The sequence below is a fragment of the Panulirus ornatus genome, chromosome 2 (genome assembly GCF_036320965.1).
Source record: "Panulirus ornatus isolate Po-2019 chromosome 2, ASM3632096v1, whole genome shotgun sequence".
Classification (NCBI taxonomy): domain Eukaryota; kingdom Metazoa; phylum Arthropoda; class Malacostraca; order Decapoda; family Palinuridae; genus Panulirus; species Panulirus ornatus.
In genome coordinates, this window is record NC_092225.1 from 96,132,840 (window position 1) to 96,155,616 (window position 22,777).

The following is a 22,777-nucleotide window of genomic DNA, read 5'->3' on the forward strand; positions in this document are numbered from 1 at the left end:
GCCGGCAAGGCAGCAAGTTTGGATGGTATTGCAGTGGAATTTATTAAAAAAGGGGGTGACTGTATTATTGACTGGTTGGTAAGGTTATTTAATGTATGTATGACTCATGGTGAGGTGCCTGAGGATTGGTGGAATACGTGCATAGTGCCATTGTACAAAGGCAAAGGGGATAAGAGTGAGTGCTCAAATTACAGAGGTATAAGTTTGTTGAGTATTCCTGGTAAATTATATGGGAGGGTATTGATTGAGAGCAGATTGGGGAAGAGCAGTGTGGTTTCAGAAGTGGTAGAGGATGTGTGGATCAGGTGTTTGCTTTGACGAATGTATGTGAGAAATACCTAGAAAAGCAAATGGATTTATGTAGCATTTATGGATCTGGAGAAGGCATATGATAGAGTTGATAGAGATGCTCTGTGGAAGGTATTAAGAATATATGGTGTGGGAAGCAAGTTGTTAGAAGCAGTGAAAAGTTTTTATCAAGGATGTAAGGCATGTGTACGTGTAGGAAGAGAGGAAAGTGATTGGTTCTCAGTGAATGTAGGTTTGCAGTAGGGGTGTGTGATGTCTCCAAGGTTGTTTAATTTGTTTATGGATGGGGCTGTTAGGCAGGTGAATGCAAGAGTTTTGGAAAGAGGGGCAAGTATGAAGTCTGTTGTGGATGAGAGAGCTTGGGAAGCGAGTCAGTTGTTGTTCGCTGATGATACAGCGCTGGTGGCTGATTCATGTGAGAAACTGCAGAAGCTGGTGACTGAGTTTGGTAAAGTGTGTGAAAGAAGAAAGTTAAGAGTAAATGTGAATAAGAGCAAGGTTATTAGGTACAGTAGGGTTGAGGGTCAAGGCAATTGGGAGTGTATATATGTATATGTCTGTGTTTGTCTATATATGTATACGTTGAGATGTATAGGTATGTATATTTGCATGTGTGGACATGTATGTATACACATGTGTATGTGGGTGGGTTGGGCCATTTCTTTCGTCTGTTTCCTTACGCTACATCACTGAGGGAGACAGCGACAAAGCAACTAATACATATATTAACTTAGTCTCACTAATATGCAACCCAAGGAATTTACATGCTGATAAGGAAACCATGTTTTTTTTTGTTTCTTAACTGGTCTTATTTTTTTTCAATATATTGAGATAGCATAACTGCAGTTTTTGAACATGACTGAAATCATGCAAGATTTTGCAGGAGAGTAGGACAGGTCAGTTTCAGTTTGAATGGGATGAACCTGAAGTACAGTGTCTTGGATATCTGGAAGTGGACAAGCAGTGAATGGAATGATGGGAGCAGTAAAGAACTTTCCACTTACCCTATGTATTTGTAGCACCTTCCAAAGGGGCCCCTCTGCCAACCCAATTGCATCCTTTCTCCAAATCCATACATCCACAAGCAAATATCTTTTTTTAAGAAAGTCTCAAATTCTTACAAATGAACACCTCCCCTATCACAAAGTACATTAATATCTGAATTCTAATAAAAAACATACTATATTTCTGATTCACAATCAAAATTTTTCAACAAGTTATCCAATGCAACTCAAATGAAGCACACTTCCCTAAGCACAACGAATTCCACTAAATCTCCAGTTTCAATATAACATGGAATAAATTAAGGCAATCAAATATTCTAATGTCAGGCTCAGGTCATTTCATCAATCCCATATTTTCCCCATTCTTTTTTTACTATTCATTTCAAACTGATTAACCTATGTATCTTCTCGGTGAACCCTGTTTCTAATTTTTTTTTTTTTTTTTTTGCCGCCGTCTCCCGCGTTTGCGAGGTAGCGCAAGGAAACAGACGAAAGAAATGGCCCAACCCACCCCCATACACATGTATATACATACGTCCACACACGCAAATATACATACCTACACAGCTTTCCATGGTTTACCCCAGACACTTCACATGCCTTGATTCAATCCACTAACAGCATGTCAACCCCAGTATACCACATCGCTTCAATTCACTCTATGCCTTGCCCTCCTTTCACCCTCCTGCATGTTCAGGCCCCGATCACACAAAATCTTTTTTACTCCATCTTTCCACCTCCAATTTGGTCTCCCTCTTCTCCTCGTTCCCTCCACCTCCGACACATATATCCTCTTGGTCAGTCTTTCCTCACTCATTCTCTCCATGTGCCCAAACCATTTCAAAACACCCTCTTCTGCTCTCTCAACCACACTCTTTTTATTTCCACACATCTCTCTTACCCTTACGTTACTTACTCGATCAAACTACCTCACACCACACACTGTCCTCAAACATCTCATTTCCAGCACATCCATCCTCCTGCGCACAACTCTATCCATAGCCCACGCCTCGCAACCATACAACATTGTTGGAACCACTATTCCTTCAAACATACCCATTTTTGCTTTCCGAGATAATGTTCTCGACTTCCACACATAATTCTTATGGAAGGGATTTATCTAATCTATCATAAAATCTTAGATTATTCAAGACATACCTGTAAGATTGCATCACGAAACCCCACAGGGTCGTATTTCGCTTTCTCATCTCTCTTTCGAGTCTTTATGCGCTGCCCCTGGAGCGTGGGTTTTTCAGCTTTAGTAGTCATACAACAGACAACTGCAGGAAAGAGACAAATGTTAGAATAAAATTATGAAAAAATCAATCTTCAACAACTGTTAGTTACTAATATAGTACACAACTGAAAAGTTAATAAATACAGAGTACTACTTCCAATCCATAAATTTCCATCTAAACCACAAAAATCACAAAATTAATACTTTTTACTTACCTACACTCAAATTACACAACCTTCAAATTGCAACAACTAGATATCCCATACTCATTATATTCATCACATTCAACAAGCCACCTGAGTTTGGTATGTTTAAGAAGTCTAAGAGCACAATCAACATAGAGCCAAAGATATACCACTGTTTCCAATGAGAGAGTGACAGTGCCAAAGACAGTACTATTACTTGAAAACTTTTCTTTTGACATATGAACTGTCTGAAATAAACATTTACAGCTTACCAGACAGGCCAGGCTGTGGTGTTTATGCAATCCTGAAAGCCATGGCTTCTAATAGCTTGATGGACCAATTGAGTAACAAAAAACTTGGACTCAGGCCAACAACGGGTGTACATATGGTAAAGCAAGGACATAATGTTCTGACCATCATTAGCAGGTAACTTAGCTTCTTTCAACAATTTCTAGTTTCTCATATAAATTCAAACACCTGATCCACAAGTCCTCAACATACGACTTTTAAGCCAAACTGCTTTTCCTGCAAAGACAGAGCATCAAAAACAAGCATACTGCAGCCTCATTTGCATACATCCATCTCAGCTGTCATAGATAATGCAATGAAACCACAGCCCACCATCCACTACTCCATGTGAGCTTACAAGCTTATGTTCAGGACACCAGCTAATTCAATAACGATTCAACATTGCACAAGACCTCTCATGGTCAAGATGCAACTTTCACAGTTAGGACACTCAACACTTACACCTTGACTGCCTGGAAGGTAAGGTACAAGTTTCTTATCCAAACTGTACTCAACTTCTCATTCCTTTTAGCTTACAGCTTTCTCAAAGGTTAAAACTCCTGCCTTCAACCTGCTAATCTTAAAAAAAAACTTCTGCCTTCAACCTGCTACTCTTAAAGATCATTACTCAAAAAATGGACATGGTTCCTTCAACCTTGTTACTCTCTATTTCACTGGTTACATCATAAGGCCGACAGTCTTGTATAAAGGTTATTTAGTATCACACCTGCTCCCAACATGCTTTCATAGTCATCATCAAGCTAAATTCCCCATCAGCCCAGCTCCTATGATTCTACAAATAAAAAAAATACCTTCACAAAGCGATTCCAAGAGTTTACATTTTGTTCTGCATATGTAAGAACATTTTTCTCATATCAACGAAATTATTCAACAATATTCAAACAATACAATCATGACAAAACTGCACTACCCTAATACACATCAACATTTCACCTTACCACTACTTATCCCTCACAAAATAAGAATACTTCTATTAGTTCTCTACCACATGCCACACCTTCCTCAAATATTCTGTACACTTTACAAAATTACTTATTAACTTACCACACATGCCTTTCCCAAAAGTCAGTGCAAGGTGACACTTACACTTTCCCAAATCTAGGTTGCTGAACATCTAAATATTCTTATGTTGTGACCCAACAACAGAGCACAAACATATTGTAGAATAACATTTAAAGTTAGTCTAAACATAAATATCAGAAGGGTGAAACAGGTAAATATTATCAATGAGTGTTATCATCAAGGAAAACACAAAGAAAATCGGAAAAACAAAAAATTAGAGAAGATTGATCATACAGAACTGACAATCATGGCTAGAATGAGAGAAGACATGAAAACTGATAATATGTATTTGACCATCATTACCAGTGCAAATGAGAGAAAACCTGATATGGTCATTCTGATGGTCATTCAGTAGTGACCATCACTACTGGTATGGAAAAAAGAGAATCATTTGTATCTGACTATAAGTATCCACATGAACAAGGGAAAACCTGGAGACTGATCTCTGAATCTGACCATCATTACCAAAATGAACGAGGGGAAAACATGGAGATCATGTGTGTGTGACCATCATTTCCAATGTGAATGAGGAAAAACTTGGAGACTGATCATATATAGCTGACCAACATTACTGATGGAAATAAAGGAAAGCCTGTAGTTTGATCATCTGTATGTATCAGACCATCTTAAACAGTGTGAATGAAGAAAATCCTGAAGGTTGATTGATTGATGCAGCCATCTTTATGTGAATGAGGAAAAACCTATAGATTGATGAGAGAAAACCTGTAGATTGATCACTTATACCTGACCATCACTACCAGCATGAATCAAGGAAAGCCTGTTGATGGATCATTTGTGTCTGACCATTTGTACCACCATGAATCAGGGAAAACCTAGAGATCGAGCATTGTATCCGATCACTATCAGTGTAAATAAGGGAAAACCTGGAGAATTGTATCAACTCTTATCAGTGACAATGCAAATTAGGGAAAACCTGGAAATTAACCACTTGTACATAACTAATCATGAATAGGGAGGGGATCAACATTAAAAGACTTATCTTTCAACCTGTTAAGTGTATAGCTTGACCAAGACACCCTTCTCCCACACCACATTAGCTTTTTTTCCATTTTCCATAGAATTCAATAAAAAATTTCAATGGTCAATCAGACTCCTATCATGTTCTTTCCTCTGTGTCAAGAGGAATTACTCATTCTTTCAGTCATTCTTTACCTTATAAAATGAAACAAGCCTTTGCAGGTTTACCTTGAATATGATTATATTTCCTGCTGTCAAACATGAAAGATCCATTTTCACCCCATATATCATTACCCATCTTCACATTATCCTGTACAATATTTCTATTATATCATTTTTCTTCGTGCCTGTTCTTGATTATATTTTCTCTTACTCCCTCACTTAAACCTTCTGAAACAACCACCATACTTGCTTCATTACTACCAATCAGTTCCTTTAACAATTTCTTTATCTCTTAAACACTTCATGTTTTCATTCCAACAGTACACCATCAAGTAACCCATGTAACATTCAAAATCGGTTTATAATTTTACCTCATTTCTTCAACTTGGAAACATTATACATCTTTCAAGTTATTGTTCTCATCTTCAACAGCTAGACAGTCCTCCCTCACCTTTTCTGCTCTCCAAAATCTTCATTTATTATCATTCAGGGCCATCATCCATCTTGTTTAAGACTATTTTTCACAAGTCTCCCATTCACTGCTATTTCATAAGATTTATCTTGGAAAGAGGGGCAAGTATGAAGTCTGTTGGGGATGAGAGAGCTTGGGAAGTGAGTCAGTTGTTGTTCGCTGATGATACAGCGCTGGTGGCTGATTCATGTGAGAAACTGCAGAAGCTGGTGACTGAGTTTGGTAAAGTGTGTGAAAGAAGAAAGGTAAGAGTAAATGTGAATAAGAGCAAGGTTATTAGGTACAGTAGGGTTGAGGGTCAAGTCAATTGGGAGGTGAGTTTGAATGGAGAAAAACTGGAGGAAGTGAAGTGTTTTAGATATCTGGGAGTGGATCTGGCAGCGGATGGAACCATGGAAGCGGAAGTGGATCATAGGGTGGGGGAGGGGGCGAAAATTCTGGGAGCCTTGAAGAATGTGTGGAAGTCGAGAACATTATCTCAGAAAGCAAAAATGGGTATGTTTGAAGGAATAGTGGTTCCAACAATGTTGTATGGTTGCGAGGCGTGGGCTATGGATAGAGTTGTGCGCAGGAGGATGGATGTGCTGGAAATGAGATGTTTGAGGACAATGTGTGGTGTGAGGTGGTTTGATCGAGTAAGTAACGTAAGGGTAAGAGAGATGTGTGGTTGAGAGAGCAGAAAAGGGTGTTTTGAAATGGTTTGGGCACATGGAGAGAATGAGTGAGGAAAGATTGACCAAGAGGATATATGTGTCGGAGGTGGAGGGAACGAGGAGAAGAGGGAGACCAAATTGGAGGTGGAAAGATGGAGTGAAAAAGATTTTGTGTGATCGGGGCCTGAACATGCAGGAGGGTGAAAGGAGGGCAAGGAATAGAGTGAATTGGAGCGATGTGGTATACCGGGGTTGACGTGCTGTCAGTGGATTGAATCAGGGCATGTGAAGCGTCTGGGGTAAACCATGGAAAGCTGTGTAGGTGTGTATATTTGCGTGTGTGGAAGTATGTATATACATGTGTATGGGGGTGGGTTGGGCCATTTCTTTCATCTGTTTCCTTGCGCTACCTCGCAAACGCGGGAGACAGCGACAAAAAAAAAAAAAAATCTAACTTTATCTCTGCTGCCTATTTCCTTAAGGAATTCCCTCAAGGGGGTGGCCATAGCAAAAGATTCTCCATAACTGGTGAACTCCAGTGCTACAACTCACCCTTTAGTACCTCACCCCTACCAGGCCATTGGCAAGGGAGGACCTCTTGCACAATATTTTCAGAAGCTCCTCCAGGGGTCATCTACTGTTCCTACCTACTACTTCTCGATAACAGTTTCCAACTAAAGTTCCTACCATTTTGCCAAAATGTTGGACTAATGCATAGTACTCAATCAGTGCAGGAAAACCACGAATTACAAAGAAAGAGTTGTGCATTAAGGGTTATCAAATGTGATGTGTGACGAGATTGTATGCTTGTCAGCATACTAGCAGTCCACAAGTGGGTGAAACAAAGAAAAGACAGCTACCTGGGTCAAAGGAGTGTACCTTGACAACCACTGAGGTGCTGACTCACTATGTAGTCGTCATTAATCCTCTCAATAACTAGGCACAGTCTCCGTAATGTACCTCCCTGGTTGCCTACCAACTACTACCTTCTTCCACTCTATCAACCTTTTATACTGATCTTCACTCTTATTTGTTCCTTTTATCTAATCCTCTCAAATCCAAATGTTTTTACAAATGTGAATTCAAATTTAACACTTTTTATCAATATAAAATAAAAAGTTGATAAAAATTCTGTATTAATATCACCCAAAAAACAGAAAAATAAAATTGCTTACATACAATGTTAATTCAAACCAATACCTAATGCACCTTACCTTAGAGTATTGCACTTTCCTTTTTACACTTTGCTCTTAACAGTGCTACTCACATAATGTGAACAAAATCTAATAACCAAAATAAAAAAAAAGCAGTTCATGCTCATGCATACAAAATGTTATTGAGGGTGAATTCATCATTGCCATCCAACCATCACCTTCCTTGATAGCTTTGCATGTCTTTCTACTCCCGTTCCATCCAAATATTTTCATAATTCCATGGTTCCTTTATACTACATTCTTCCAGTACGGTGCACAATTTCTAACTTCATAAATATGTCTTATACATACTACTATAATAGGGGATTAAAAAAACTAATACCATAAATTACAAAAAACAAAACAAACACTTATGGATTACATTTCCACAGAAGTGCAAATTACTTACACATTATCATACACACTCTTAATGCATGTTATGTAACTAGGCTTAATAAGAAAAGGACACACACACGAAATTCATAAAAGCAAAAGCTGACCATGCTCATGCAGAAAAAAGTGAATTTAGCACATCACACATAAGTTCTATCGAATGTGTGTATGAATCATTGTGGAAAAGGCTTACCACACTGATATGGATAACCATAACTGACAATACCATACAGACAAACAGGAAGGGACAAATCTGCATACCTACTAACTATAGGTCATGTGACAGTGCCTATTCAGCAATTTTCTATGATAATGAATCTTCAATGAGCCTATTTTCAAACTTTCTACACAATACAAAACTCTCCCATCTCAAACTTTCGATAAACATGTCTGATTTATGAAAGAAGCCACATACCTTTAATGAATCATGGGGTGGCCACACATTAATATAGAGCAGTGTTTTACACCGATTCTAAAATATTCAAAGTGCTTGTGATTGACAACGTAAAAAAAGGAAAATCTTTACCACCACAACATTCCAAACAAAGAACAAAACCTTACAATAGTGTTCTCCATCAACACACGGGCAACCAAAATAAGCTCTTCCTGCAGCAGGAGATATCAACAAGATTCCAATTTTTCAATAGCATTGCATTTTCCTACAACCTTTTAATCCACTAACAGAAGTACCTAAAACTTACTCTAAAAATCAAAACAGATCAACTTTACATATCTATTAAAGAACCTTTTCCAACAGCATTAATACAATGCATCCTCTAGTTTTAATATGAAATACAGTTGTGGAAAGATTGACACACCTTCTGCTTGGGATGGGGGGCGACATCCACTGTGCAACAAAATCTAAGAATGAACCATTCACTTTCCCTTGCAAATTTAATGTTCAAGTTTAAGAAATGTATTTAATCTGACAACTTCCCATTCACTTTCCCTTGCAAATTTAATGTTCAAGTTTAAGAAATGTATTTAATCTTACAACTTCAAGAACATTCATATAAAAATGGTAAGAATTACTCCATATGTTTAATTTGTCTATTACCTGCACTCTTATAATGTGTCAAAAGTATTACAGGTTTCAGTACACAATTAAAGGTTTGGGAGTAAAGCCTGAGTTTCAAGTGAGCTGCCACTACACTTATTTTACATATTTTACCTATGCCAAAAAATGTATTACCATTTACTATGATTGATTTACCTTATACAGTAAATATATCTTTTTATATTCACAATGGTCAAGGTCAGGCAGGTAAAAGAAACACTGCCATCTCTTTTGCTAGAAAACCTTCCCCTATCTCATCTTGATTAGCTTTCAGTGATGAAAGAGCCAGCATCAATAAAATCACCTTCCACACATTCACAAGACTAATTATCAAATAATTTATGATAATCATCTGCCCGGTCCTCTACAGCCACCTAAAAGCTGTTCATTTCCTTCCTAAAAAACTCACAACTGTGCTCTCATTCGCTTGGCTTGAAGATGAAAGACCGAGGGAACAAACTAACACAGTGCCACCTAAGAAACCATACAGGCTCGATGAACAGCCTTAAAATAGATGAGAGAAATTATACATCAATATCAGTCTTGAGTTTAGCTAATCCTTATTGCCTTCAATATCTAACTATATATATGCATGTTAACATACATGAATGCTACATAATTCATCTTAAGACAATACAAAACTTGGATAATTGTAACACAGGAGCTGAAGGTTTGCATTGAAAATGCATAACATGTCTCTCATCATGCTTCACTCATTATATGAAACAGATACAGCTATTCCCCGATATATGTCTGAGTTCTTCTCTAACCGACTGTCATCATAGCATGTACAATTAGTATACCTGTACAGCATTCCTTTACCCTGTTAATTTCTATCATGATTATCACATTCTTTTATTTCCCAGCTTTATCATAGGATTCTGTAGTTTATACCTTTAAAGATTCTTTAGTTCATAACTTTCATTCTTTTCATATTTTTCTTCCGGCCACATGTATGGATAGTTATAAGTCACACAAGTCATGAGTAGGGATGAACTTGTATCTTAATACAAATCATTCAACAAAAATGAACCAAACAATGTGTGCACATGCACACATTCTCCTGCAGGAAGTTTTTTTTTTAAAGGAAGCTGGAGACCAAATTGGAGGTGGAAGGATGGAGTGAAGATGATCTTGAGTGATTGGGGCCTGGACATACCGGAGGGTTTGAGGTGTGCAAGGAATAGAGTGAATTGGAATTGTGTGGTATACGATGGTCAATGCGCTGTCAATGGATTGAATCAGGGCATGTGAAACATCTAGGATAAACCATGGAAAGGTCTGTGGGGCCTGAATGCGGATAGGGAGATGTGGTTTTGGTGCATTATACCTGACGTAGTGTGAACGAATGTGGCTCTTTTTGTCTGTTTTCAAGGCACTGCCTCACTGAAGTGAGGCTGTTTCCTGTGGGGGTGGGGTGGTGCCAGGAACATACTGAAGGCAAGCAAGTATGAATATGTACATGTGTATATATATGTATATGTTTTATCCCTGGGGATAGGGGAGAAAGAATACTTCCCACGTATTCCCTGCATGTCATAGAAGGCGACTAAAAGGGGAGGGAGCGTGGGGCTGGAAATCCTCCCCTCTTTTTTTTTTGATTTTCCAAAAGAAGGAACAGAGAAGGGGGCCAGGTGAGGATATTCCCTCAAAGGCCCAGTCCTCTGTTCTTAATGCTACCTCGCTAATGCGGGAAATGGCAAATAGTTTGAAACAAAAAAAAAGAAATGTGTAATGTTGATATGTATATGCACATGTATGGGCATTCATGGTGATGTAAGAAGGAGATGGAGTATTTTGAGGGTTTGCTGAATGCGTTAGATGATACAGTGGCAGATATAGGGTGTTTTAGTCAAGGTGGTGTGCAAAGTGAGAGGGTCAGGGAGAATGATTTGGTAAACAGAGAAGAGGTAGTGAAAGCTTTGTGGAAGATGAAAGCCAGCAAGGCGGCACTTTTGGATGGTATTGCAGTGGAATTTATTAAAAAAGGGTGTGACTGTGTTGCTGACAGGTTGGTGAGGATATTCAATGAATGTATGGCTTAAGCTGAAGTGCCTGAGGATTGGCAGAATGCATGCATAGTGCCACTGTACAAACGCAAAGGGATAAAGGCGAGTGTTCAAATTACAGAGGTATAAGTTTAGTGAGTATTCCTGGGAAATTATATGGGAGGGTATTGATTGAGTGGGTGAAGGCATGTACAGATCATCAGATTGGGGAAGAGCAATCTGGTTTCAGAAGTGGTAGAGTATGTGTGGATCAGGTGTCTGCTTCGAAGAATGTATGTGAGAAATACTTAGAAAAGAAAATGGATCTGTACGTAGCATTAATGGGTCTGGAGAAGGCATATGATAGAATTGATAGAGATGCCCCGTGGAAGGTATTAAGAGTACATGGTGTGGGAGGCAAGTTGCTAGAAGCAGAGAAAAGTTTTTATCGAGGATGTAAGGCATGTATACGAGTAGGAAGAGAGGAAAGTGACTGGTTCCCAGTGAATGCCGGTTTGTGGCAGGGTTACGTTATGTCTCCATGGTTGTTTGTTTATGGATGGGGTTGTTAAGGAGGTGAATGCAAGAGTTTTGTAGAGAGGGGCAAGTATGCAATCTGTTGTGGATGAGAGGGCTTGGGAAGCAAGTCAGTTGTTCGCTGATGATACAGAGCTGGTGGCTGCTTCAGAAGAAAAAGTGAAGAAGTTGATGACCGAGTTTGGTAGTGTGTGAAAGAAGAAAGTTGAGTGTAAATGTGAATAAGAGCAAGGTTAATAGGTACAGTAGGGTTGAGGGACAAGTCAACAGGGAGGTAAGTTTGAATGGAGAAAAACTGGAGGAAGTGAAGTGTTTTAGATATCTGGGAGTGGATTTGGCAGCAGATGGAACCATGCAAGCAGAAGTGAGTCACAGGGTGGGGGAGGAGGAGAAGGTTCTGGGAGAATTGAAGAATGTGTGGAAGGCAAGAACATTATCTCGGAAAGGAAAAATGGGTATGTTTGAAGGAATAGTGGTTCCAACAATGATATATGGTTGTGAGGCATGGGCTATAGATAGAGTTGTGCAGAGGAGGGTGGATGTACAGGAAATGAGATGTTTGAGGACATGTGGCGTGAGGGGGTTTGATTGGGTAAGTAATGAAAGGATAAGAGAGATGTGTGGTAATAAAAAGAGTGTGGTCGAGAAAGCAGAAGAGGGTGTTTTGAAATGGTTTGGTCACATGGAGAGAATGAGTGAGGAAAGATTGACCAAGAGGATATATGTGTCAGAGGTGGAGGGAATGAGAAGTGGGAGACCAAATTGGAGGTGGAAAGATGGAGTGAAGGGGATTTTCAGTGATCAGGGCCTGAACATGCAGGAGGGTGAAAGGAGTGCAAGGAAAAGAGTGAATTGGAACGATGTGGTATACGGGTGTTGACGTGCTGTCATTGGATTGAACCAGGGCATGTGAAGCGTCTGGGGTAAACCATGGAAAGTCCTGTGGGGCCTGGATGTGGAAAGGGAGCTGTGGTTTCGGTGCATAATACATGACAGCTAGAGACTGAGTGTGAACGAATGTGGCCTTTGTTGTTTTTTCCTAGTGCTAGCTCGCACACATGCGGGGGGAGGGGGTTGTTATTTCATGTGTGGTGGGGTCGCGACAGGAATGAATAAGGGCAGACAGTATGAATTATGCACATGTGTATATATGTCTATGTCTGTGTATATGTATGCGTTGAGATGTATATGTATGTATACATGCGTGTGTGGACGTGTATGTATATACATGTGTTTGTGGGTGGGTTGGGTCATTCTTTTCTCTGTTTCCTTGCACTACCTCGCTAATGCAGGAGACAGCGACAAGGTATAATAAATATATAAAATATATATATAAAGGGAGCTGCGGTTTCGGTGCATTACACATGACAGCTAGAGACTGAGTGTGAACGAATGTGGCCTTTTTGTCTGTTCCTGGCACTCCCTCACTGTCTGCTATTTCATGTGTGGCAGGGTGGCAACAGAAATGGATGAAGGCAGCAAGTATGGACATGGACATGTGTATATATGTACATGTCTGTGAATGTATATGTATATATACGTTGAAATGTATATGTTATTTGCATGTGTGTGCATGTGTGGGCATTTAAGTATATACATGACTGTGTGGGTGGGTTGGGCCATTCTTCATCTGTTTCCTTGCACTACCTCGCTAATGTGGGAGACAGCGGTTAAGTATAACAAATAAAATAAATACAAACAACCATACACGCACATATACATTTCAGTGTATACATACATATACATACACAGACACATATATATGCATGTATATATTCATACTTGCAGCCTTCATCCATTCCTGTCACTGCCCCACCACACAGGAAATGCCCCCCCTTCCCCCTTTAGCAAGGTATAAAAAAAAAAAAAAAAAAAAAAAAAAAAAAAAAAGCCACATTCCTTCACTTTCAGTCTCTAGCTACCCACAATCTTTCCATGGTGTACCCCAGATGATTCACATGCCCTGGCTCAGTCAATTGACAGCATCTCGATCCCATTATACCAAATCGTTCCAATTCCCTCTATTTTTTGCACGCCTTTCATCCTCCTGTATATTCAGGCCCTGATCACTTAAAATCTTTTCCATCCTTCCACCTCCAATTTGGTCTCCTGCTTCTTCCCTCCACCTCTGAAACACATCTTTGTCAATCTTTCCTAACTTATTCTCTCCATGTATCCAAACCATTTCAACACACCCTCTTCTGCTCTCTCAAGCACACACTTTTCATTACCACATCTCTTTTACCCTTTCATTACATACTTGATCAAACCATCTCACACCACATACTGTCAAACATTTCCAACACATCCACCCTCCTCCATACAACCCTATCTATAGCCCATGCTATATAAACACTTTCTAATCTCACACATCCACCATACATTTCCACTTTTATTCTTGTATCTCAACCTGGTATCCAACTTATATTCTTACAACTTTGACAGTCTTTATCTTAAACACCTCATCCACATGATTGCATTCTTCCATTTACTGCACTGTCATCTAAATTTTGACATCCTCCTCCTTGCATTCTTTCCAATTCATCTTGCTTGCCAACACTTTCACCTATTCTTTCTTCATTATGCCATACCTCCACTCCTCCCTGATCCTCAAATCCACTAGAACTGCAAAATGGTTCAAATCTCCATAGAATCCTCTCAACTATAGCATCCCAACAAAAGCTTTCATCCATTACCACACGGTCAATCAGACCCTTTCATTCTTCTCTACCATCATTCCTCATCCACGTATATCTAACCATAACTCTGACCCCCATTCCCTTCAGAAACTCCCTCAAGGGTGATGGCCATGGCAGTCCACTTGTGAATAGGACAAAAGAAAAGACATCTCCCTGAGTCAGAGGAGAGCAACTTGACAACCAATGAAATGCTGGCTTACTAAGCAGCCATCACAAACCATATCAATACTCAGGCAAGAAGGACTGTTAATACATCTCCCTGGTCTCTGGCTGCCTGTTTATCTATGAATATATCATCCATGTATATCTGTAAATTAATACCCTTCAGAATTCCACAACACAAAAATAGCAGGATGTTCCTTAACTCTCCCTCCAGACCTGTTTTAACACAATACCAACTGGGACACATTATATATTCTTCCCCCAACTCTTTTTTTTTCACTAACATTTGCATTACAAATACATTATGGATATGTTAGTCATTTCCAAATTTTGAATTATGGTAATTCACAGACACACAATGTTGATTCACTGTACCCATAATGCCCACTCCACCTTGCTGTCAGATTTTCTGCTTCAAATTGTGCTGTAACGAACCATTTGTAGAACCACTGCACAGAATTTTCATGAAATCCTTTAACATTATATCTTAATTAATATCAATGGTCATACGCTTTTCTTAAGCTCATAATAATATGAGATTAATAAACTGGCAGCTACCTCCTATTGTAAACATAAATCAAAGTGCTGAACTATTAAAATAATTTATGAGTGCAGTGGTTGTAGAGTTTTTACTGCTATTGGTAAGTCACTACACAGGTATACAGACAGCTTGGCAAAAATCTATTTCAGGGTCTTGCAGTGAAGTTTACCAATTAAGAATGAGCAGCCCTATAGCAGATGTCTTATAACACCTGTGATGGTTGGCACTTCATGTCATATGAGCAGAAATTAACTGAAATTACAAATTTTACTTACAAGTGTTAACACATGGAGGCCTTTTGTGCATACAATGATAAATGCATTCAAAGTTAAAGTTAAATCACTATGTTTTGTGCATACAATGATAAATGCATTCAAAGTTAAAGTTAAATCACTATGTACTTATGGATAATCACAACTTGGTGATAAAACCTCAACAAACACTATCACTACTCAGGGCCTACCAATATTTTTCTGGAGATAGGAATGCTTTGCAGTTAAGTAATGCGTTATCAAATATAAAACTGAATTCAAGTAATGCATTATCAAATATAAAACAGAATTCAAACAGCAAAAGACCACTAGGTTATAACAAGACCGTGTAACAGTGGAAAAAAACAGAAACTTAAGGATAAATGTAGCAGTGGTATAAAGAATACTGATCTTTTGGGAGAATGACCAGTAAACTTATCATGCAGCCTTAGGTGCACAATGTCAGCTGGGGATTTGAGGCAAAATATTTATTGTCTTCTGTTTGAACGTATTTATGGTACTGATGTTATATACAGCATTACTTTCAACTACTCTGGCTGGTAAATCAATCAATATGTTAACAATCCATCCCACTGAAAAGAGTAATTTGCCTTGAGGTAAAAACATTTGCCCACCAGTTTATATTCATTACTACAAATGAAATCTGATGAAGCTATCTTTAAATAGCTCGTATTGATTTCAATACCGTTATTCGATCACTCCTCAACCTTTTCTCTTTTGTAAGCTGAATAGATTTATGCATTTTGTCAGCTCACATGAGATATGTTTCCAAGGCCAGCAACCATCTAGGTAGCTCACCTTTATACTTCCTCTAATCTGTCAAAGTCTTTCCTGAGGAGAGTGACCAAAACTGGACACAATATTCAAGGTTGGGGATACACAAGTGAGTTGTAGAGAGGGTAATTTCCTAAGACAAACTCAAAAGTCCTTCCTCTAAATCCAAGAATTTTGTTCGTCCTTTTTGCTGCTTCTCTACAATGTTTGCTTGGCTTCAGGTCCCAAAAGATTTTTATGCCTAACTCCTTTTCCTCACTGATCTTTTGTAGCCCAACAGAAATGCATTTTGAAGCCTGCCTTTCCATTCTTACAACAGACATGTAAAACTTTGCACTTATCAGTATTCAAAATTCATCTATTACCTGTGAGCCCCATCCATCAGTTTGAGTCCATTCACATTTAATATTATCCCTCAAATAAAAAGTGATGCTAAACAATATGAAGTGTAGTACAGCATGCTAAATGCTTGTCTCCCATCTCCATCTTCTTTTGTCTGGTCACCAAAGGGTCAATTTAAGACAAAATATAGGAACAATTATTTCCCTTGGTTCCATGGCTTAATAAATTCATGAAAAAAACGAGATGAATTCGTAACTGTTCATGTATTTCAACTCGTGTATGCATAATTAGATACTGAAAAAGAAGTATATCTCATCAGCCAATCAACACATCTTGTTACTGGAGACAATGACAGATTCATCGATAAAAGTTTACAAAATGTTATGTTTATAATAAAGGGGTTGCTGAATGCCTCCACAGACCACCACCTGACTTTTTTTTCCACAACTGGACATTCTTATCTCGGGAACCAACCCAGTATACAATTCAACATCAACATATGCCATCCAGTACACACAGTACACAAAATTTAATTTCCGAATAACCTTTCTATACTAAATATTGGTCTCAACCAACTTGCTACAATGCTACAACAAAGGAAACCTTGACAGAAAGTTTCATACTGTGATGAAAAAAAAAAAAAAATTCCCACAACATGTTGTCCAGATACTACTATGAACTAAAACTTCAACACATACATTCACCATGTGCTCAACATCTACCAGAACCTTCTTCCTTTGTCCACAGGAGGCCCTGTGGACTTGTCTCCCTGTCAAACTGTTTGCTTGCTTCCCATCCTAATAAGGTTCCCTGACATATAATGCTTAACACCCTGAAATTCATTTAATCAAGGCTGAATGTTAGGTTAAATCCAGACGACCATCTATAAATAAAATGTACATAGGTAATTACTATTTGTGCATTACACGGATAGAATGTTACTCCTTTGTTGCCCCATCTCTTACTGATATATATATATATGTACCATGTCTTCACAAATACAGCCCAAGCCATTTACTGACTAACCAAGGATCTGAATTTGGGGCAGGCTCTTGCATCACACTGATTTAACAGGAATGACCAGAGAGCAATGCTTTTGGGGATTAAATAATACTTTCCTCATCTTAACTATCAATCAGGCATTCTGGTCTTACAAAAATTACTTCCCACACATTCCCTGCACGTCATAGAAGGCGACAGAAGTGGGTGGGAGCAGGGGAGGGCTGGAAACCCTACTCTTCTTGTATTTCAACTTCTAAGAGAGGTAGCAGGAGTCAAGTGGGGAGTATATGGTGTGGGAGGTAACCTGCTGGAAGCAGTGAATTTTTTTTTCATCAAGGATGTAAGGCAAGTGTACGAGTAGGAAGAGAGTGACTGGTTCCCAGTTAATGTCAGTCTGCAGCAGGGGTGTGTGTGATATCCCCATGGTTGTTTAATTTGTTTATGGATGGGGTGGTTCGGGAGGTAAATGCAAATTTCAGAGAGGGGCGAGCATGCAGTCCATTGGGGAAGAGAGGGCCTGGAAAGTAAGTTGTTGTTCGCTGATGATACAGCTCTGGTGGCTGATTCCAGAGTGAAACTGCAGAAGGTGATGAGTTTGGGAAAAGTGAGCAAAAGGAGAAAGTTGAGAGAATGTGAATAAGAGCAAGGTTATTAGGTTCAATAGGGTTGAAGGGCAAGTTAATTGGGATTGAAGTTTGACTGGAGAAAAATTGGAGGAAGTGGTGTTTTAGATATCTGGGAGTGGACTTAGCTGCAAATGGATCCATGGAAAAAAAAAGCTAAGTCACTGGGTGGGGGAGGGGTCGGCAAAGATTTTGGGAGCAAAGAAAAATGTGTGGAAGGAGAGAATGTTATCTCAAGAGAGAAAAATGGGTATGTTTGAAGGAAGAGTAGTTTCAATAATGTTATATGGTTGTGAGGCATGGGCTATAGATAGGGTTGTACTGAGAATGGTGGATGTGTTGGAAATGAAATGTCTGAGGACAGTATGTGGTGTAAGGTGGTCTGCTAAAGTAAGCAATGAAAGGCTAAGAAAGATGTGTGGAAATAAAAAGTGTGTGGTTGAGAGAGCAGAAGAGGGTGTGTAGAAATGGTTGGACACATGGAGAGAATGAGTTAGGAAAGATTGAAAAAGAGGATAAATGTGTCAGAGGAGAAGGGAACAAGAAGCAGGAGACCAAATTGGAGGACAGACAGAATGAAAAAGAATTTGAGCGATCAGGGCCGGAATATTTAGGAGGGTGAGAGGCATGCAAGGAACAGAGTGAACTGGAACAATGTGGTATACCGGGGTCGACATGTGTCAAGGGACTAAACCAGGGCACATGAAATGTCTGGAGAAAACCATGGAAAGACAGATGGGGCCTGGATGTGGATAGGGAATTGTGGTTTCAGTGTATTACACGAAAGAACGAGTGTGAACAAATGTGGCCTTTGTTTTCATGGCACTAACTCACTGACGCAGAGTGTGACGATGCAGTTTCCTGTGGGGCATGGTGGCACCGGGAAAGGATGAAGGCAAGCATGTATGTATATGTAAATGAGTATATATGTATATGACTGTGTATGTGTATGTATGCAAGTGTATGAGTGGATGGCTCTTTGTCCATTTCCTGGTGCTACCTTGATGATGCAGGAAACAGTGAACATGTATAATAATAAATATATATATAAAACAATGCTGTATTCAAAATGACGTAAATGTTCCAGTTCCTTCTGGTTGTTTTGTCACAAGTTCTGCCTTGAACCAGAATCATGATATAGTAAGAAAATAGTATTTCATCCAGAAGTTGGTTCCAGTGCATGCCTATCTATTGGTCAAGTAATTTCTTCCCATAAGGCCACCAACACCCCATTTCAAGGGACTTCAGTATTATGAGACAAGCCTATTTCTATAACTCTCCTGCTGTGTACATGAGAAATGTTAAATTATGTGACCAGCATAGATATGCTATGCAGTTAATGCTAGTCAGGCACTGTGGGAATGGTACAAAAGACGTCACGCAAGGCAGCCCATATGCTCAAAGTGAGCGCTATTTGCTCTTATCATGTAGGATGTGGAATCATCATTACAGGAACCATCTATTTAGGTTCTTAACTAATATTCATTTCCCTTTTCAAAATAATTTTGTAGCAGAGGTGGACATGCTATGCAACACATGATGCTATTAATCACAAAATCACAAAATGTTCATCATTCAGTAAATGATAAACTATATTTTGTATAATTTTTCTATAAGATTCTTTTCAATAGGTTCTTAACCCATAAGTTAAAAATTACCTAGATTTTCATAAAAATTACTAAATGGTTGGTTGATGTAATAATTTGAAAGACTGGTAAGCAAGTGCAAAGCAAGCAAGCACCCATGGTAAATCTTTCAAATCACACAGTAAATAACATGGCAAGTATTTTTCTCTTTTTTTCAACATAATTCTATTCAGTACATTTTTGTCTACCCATTCAGAAAGAGCGAGAGAAATTGGGTGGAAAATATGATAATGCCATGCAGCACACAAAAATTCGCAACTACTGAGAGGCTCGTCTTACCTCTGCTGCAAAATGTTCAAGATACACTCTGAGGCTTGAGTTTCTAGATGGAACTATGATAACTCTACAAACTGCACACACTAATGATGCCTAATACATAAATAACCTTTCATGGGTCTTCGATGCTTGTGAAGATATGTATGTAACCTCATTAGGATATTAACTTTGTATTATCTGGCCAAGCTCATCGTTTAAGGAGACTGTGTTCTCAACCTCAACGTACTTCAGTTACAAAACAAGATCTCAATATCAATCAAGAACGATGTGGGCCTAGCCCAGACTTTTCCTAAGAAAATTATGAAGTCTATCTACATACCACAGAAGTACAGAATGACCCATCCATCCAAAGACAAATAAAACATGAAAAGACCAATAGGAGACATCATGAAGTATTTCTTACATTAACTATAAAATTACATTAACAAGGTATGTTGAATCAAAAAGAATTTCATGCCAGAGAGAAACCATTACAAACTTTGAATAAATCAAACTGCGAAATGAGTCTTACTGTATGTGGAATATATCGTCACCCAAATGTACCCCTGAAAACAGATAACCTGGAAATATATGAAATTCTGGTCCAAAATGCCCCCAAGTGGGCCTTCTAGTATAGGAAGAACAGTAAACAGGTGCCTAACAAACTTTCCAGAATCCCAAGATTTGAAGGGAGTGCAAAACCTGCTTTTCTTCAGCTGGATCAAGTCAAAGAGGCAACGGAAACACATGAAATCATGCAAGAGTTCCAACACTTAGAAGACAACAGCTCAACCACCTTCAGTTAGCAATGACTCATCACGTGACAGATGTTGCAGAATATAAAGTGGCTCCCCCTTCCCCCCATCACACAACTTGCCTAAAATCCAAAAATTGTAAAACCACTTCTAATCCACCATAAGTCTTTTTTTTTCTTTTCCAAAGTCAAAAAATTACCACACCCGCAGCCGTTCACTGTCTTGATGTGACCTGACTTGAGTGGGTGGGGGGTGGTTCACAAGAGGCTGTGGGGACCCGTCCTTCTGGGTCTGCCTGGAGCCATACAACACACAGACACACACACACACACACACGCATAATCCAGCCCCAACACTACAATTAATTTGACTTTTTTTTTTGAGGGTGGCAAACAGCTGTGCCCCCGACTGACATTATAACATCGCACTCCGATCAGTAGCAACACTCTGGCCCCCAAGCTAAAGCATGACCCCCGGGGGTGATTAAATAAATACAAAACACTGATCAGTCAGTCCCCACCCAGGCACGAGTGCCACCATGGCAACCATGACCCCATTGGCTCGTCCCTCCCCTCTGGAAAAAAAAAAAATGGGTGGGGGAAACATAAAGGTGTCCAAAAATTATTCTTGGGCACGGGGTTAATCTGACTGTAAAGATAGAGTGGCCAGCCCCCACGGGGTCGCGTGGCGAAGGAGGCAAGACTCCCCCACCACCACGGGTCATCATCACAAGAGGCAGGAGGGAGGTTAAAACCACTTACGTAACGCCACACTTTCTCCCTCAACACAGCCGATACTACGGCGATCCTCTAGCCTCTAGGTGCCCCTGTCCACAAGTGGTACGACACGACCCTGAGCACAGGCCTCCACTCCCAAACTAGCCAGACCGGAAAGTTTTTATCCTTAGCCAGAGCAGGACAGGCCTGGGGGAGGCAGCAAATGTCACTCCTCCTCCCTCATTTTCGCTCATTTCAGGCTCTCCCCGCCGCGCAATTTCTCCCAAATCGGCCGCCCTGCAATGTTATAATGTCAGTCACATGCACAAACCAAAACCCAGAGGCAATACTTACAAAAAATAAACAAAACTAAAGAAAGAAAACCTTTTCACGAGCTGCGGCTGAACAACGCGTGGAAATGCTGGCTCCAGTATCCGGGGTCTGGGGTCCTGCCCGGCCAAAGTGATCGAACCCTCCGCAGAACCTCACACCAACCATTATCTCCACTGCCATCCCATTTCACCCCCCAGAGGCTCTATAAACCCTTCCTTTGAGTTAATAATTTCTACTATGAGATTTTAGGTTTTCCTATCGTCTCTTGTATGAATTGGTGTACTTACTGCGTTGATTAATCTTCTTATCGATTATTTTTGTCAGCTGATGACTCACCACTGCAATGGCGGCAAATTCAAAGACGTGGATTTCTCAGAGCCCTTAATTCATGTACCTTCGCTCTGTGAAATGAATTCCTCAACGGCACTTTCATTAGCCAGTGGTATCTATTCGTAGACATGTCTTAAAAAGGTTTACAGTCTCCCATTAAATAAAAAATACTTGAAATTACAGCCGAGCGCAAGATGTGCCATGACGTCAAAGGAAGCATCTGGGATTTACACTCAACAATTTTCCCCATGACATTTCATAAAGCTGGGCGATGAATACCTCTTTCAAACGCAATAAACTTCAAGAAAAGAGGGAGGTCTTGCCAAAGTCTAGTTCATCATTTCATCGGGAGAAAAAAAAATATACGTCCAGACCAGAAGACAGAGGGCGCCTGTCAACGTACAAACTCATGCACAACGAGGATTTTCGCGTTGTATTAACACAATCGTAGGGTTTTTTTTTTTTCAAGTGCGCAGTTTTGCATTCCTTCTCAACCTGTGAGGGGTGGAGAGGCTTGCGAAATGCAATTAAGGACGCTGTGAGTGGTGAACGACGCAGGTAATCCCTTCTGGCACCCAATTTCGTCAATACTTTGTCGACCTGGCTTAATTGGCGATTAGGAATCTAGAACTATCCATTTCATTCAGATGGTTCCCATCAAGTCAGGTCGACATGGCTGGTTGTTAAGCCATGCCTTCTGCTGACATGGAAGTTTGACGTCACTGGGTTGATTTCAAACGTGGTAATGATCATGCACATTTCAGCTTGCATTACAGAAGCTGAAAACC

The 22,777-nt window shown here is 39.6% G+C and overlaps 1 protein-coding gene across 3 annotated transcripts in view; it reads right to left on the reverse strand.

Annotated features, from left to right (window-relative positions):
- kra (basic leucine zipper and W2 domain-containing protein kra) overlaps positions 1 to 21,838 on the reverse strand; it is a 59,613-nt gene extending 37,775 nt beyond the window's left edge. Inside the window, exons 1-2 of one of the 3 annotated variants that reach the window (XM_071680146.1) lie at positions 21,711 to 21,838; positions 2,472 to 2,593 (exon numbers count right to left, since the gene is read on the reverse strand). In XM_071680146.1, the coding sequence (XP_071536247.1) occupies positions 2,472 to 2,582 (111 nt within the window). In that variant the 5' untranslated portion in view covers positions 2,583 to 2,593; positions 21,711 to 21,838. Of the gene's footprint in view, positions 1 to 2,471; positions 2,594 to 21,371; positions 21,444 to 21,680 lie in introns of those variants that run through there. The other 2 variants (XM_071680136.1, XM_071680156.1) reach the window with 2 other exon arrangements.
- Between the last annotated feature and the right edge of the window lie 939 nt (positions 21,839 to 22,777).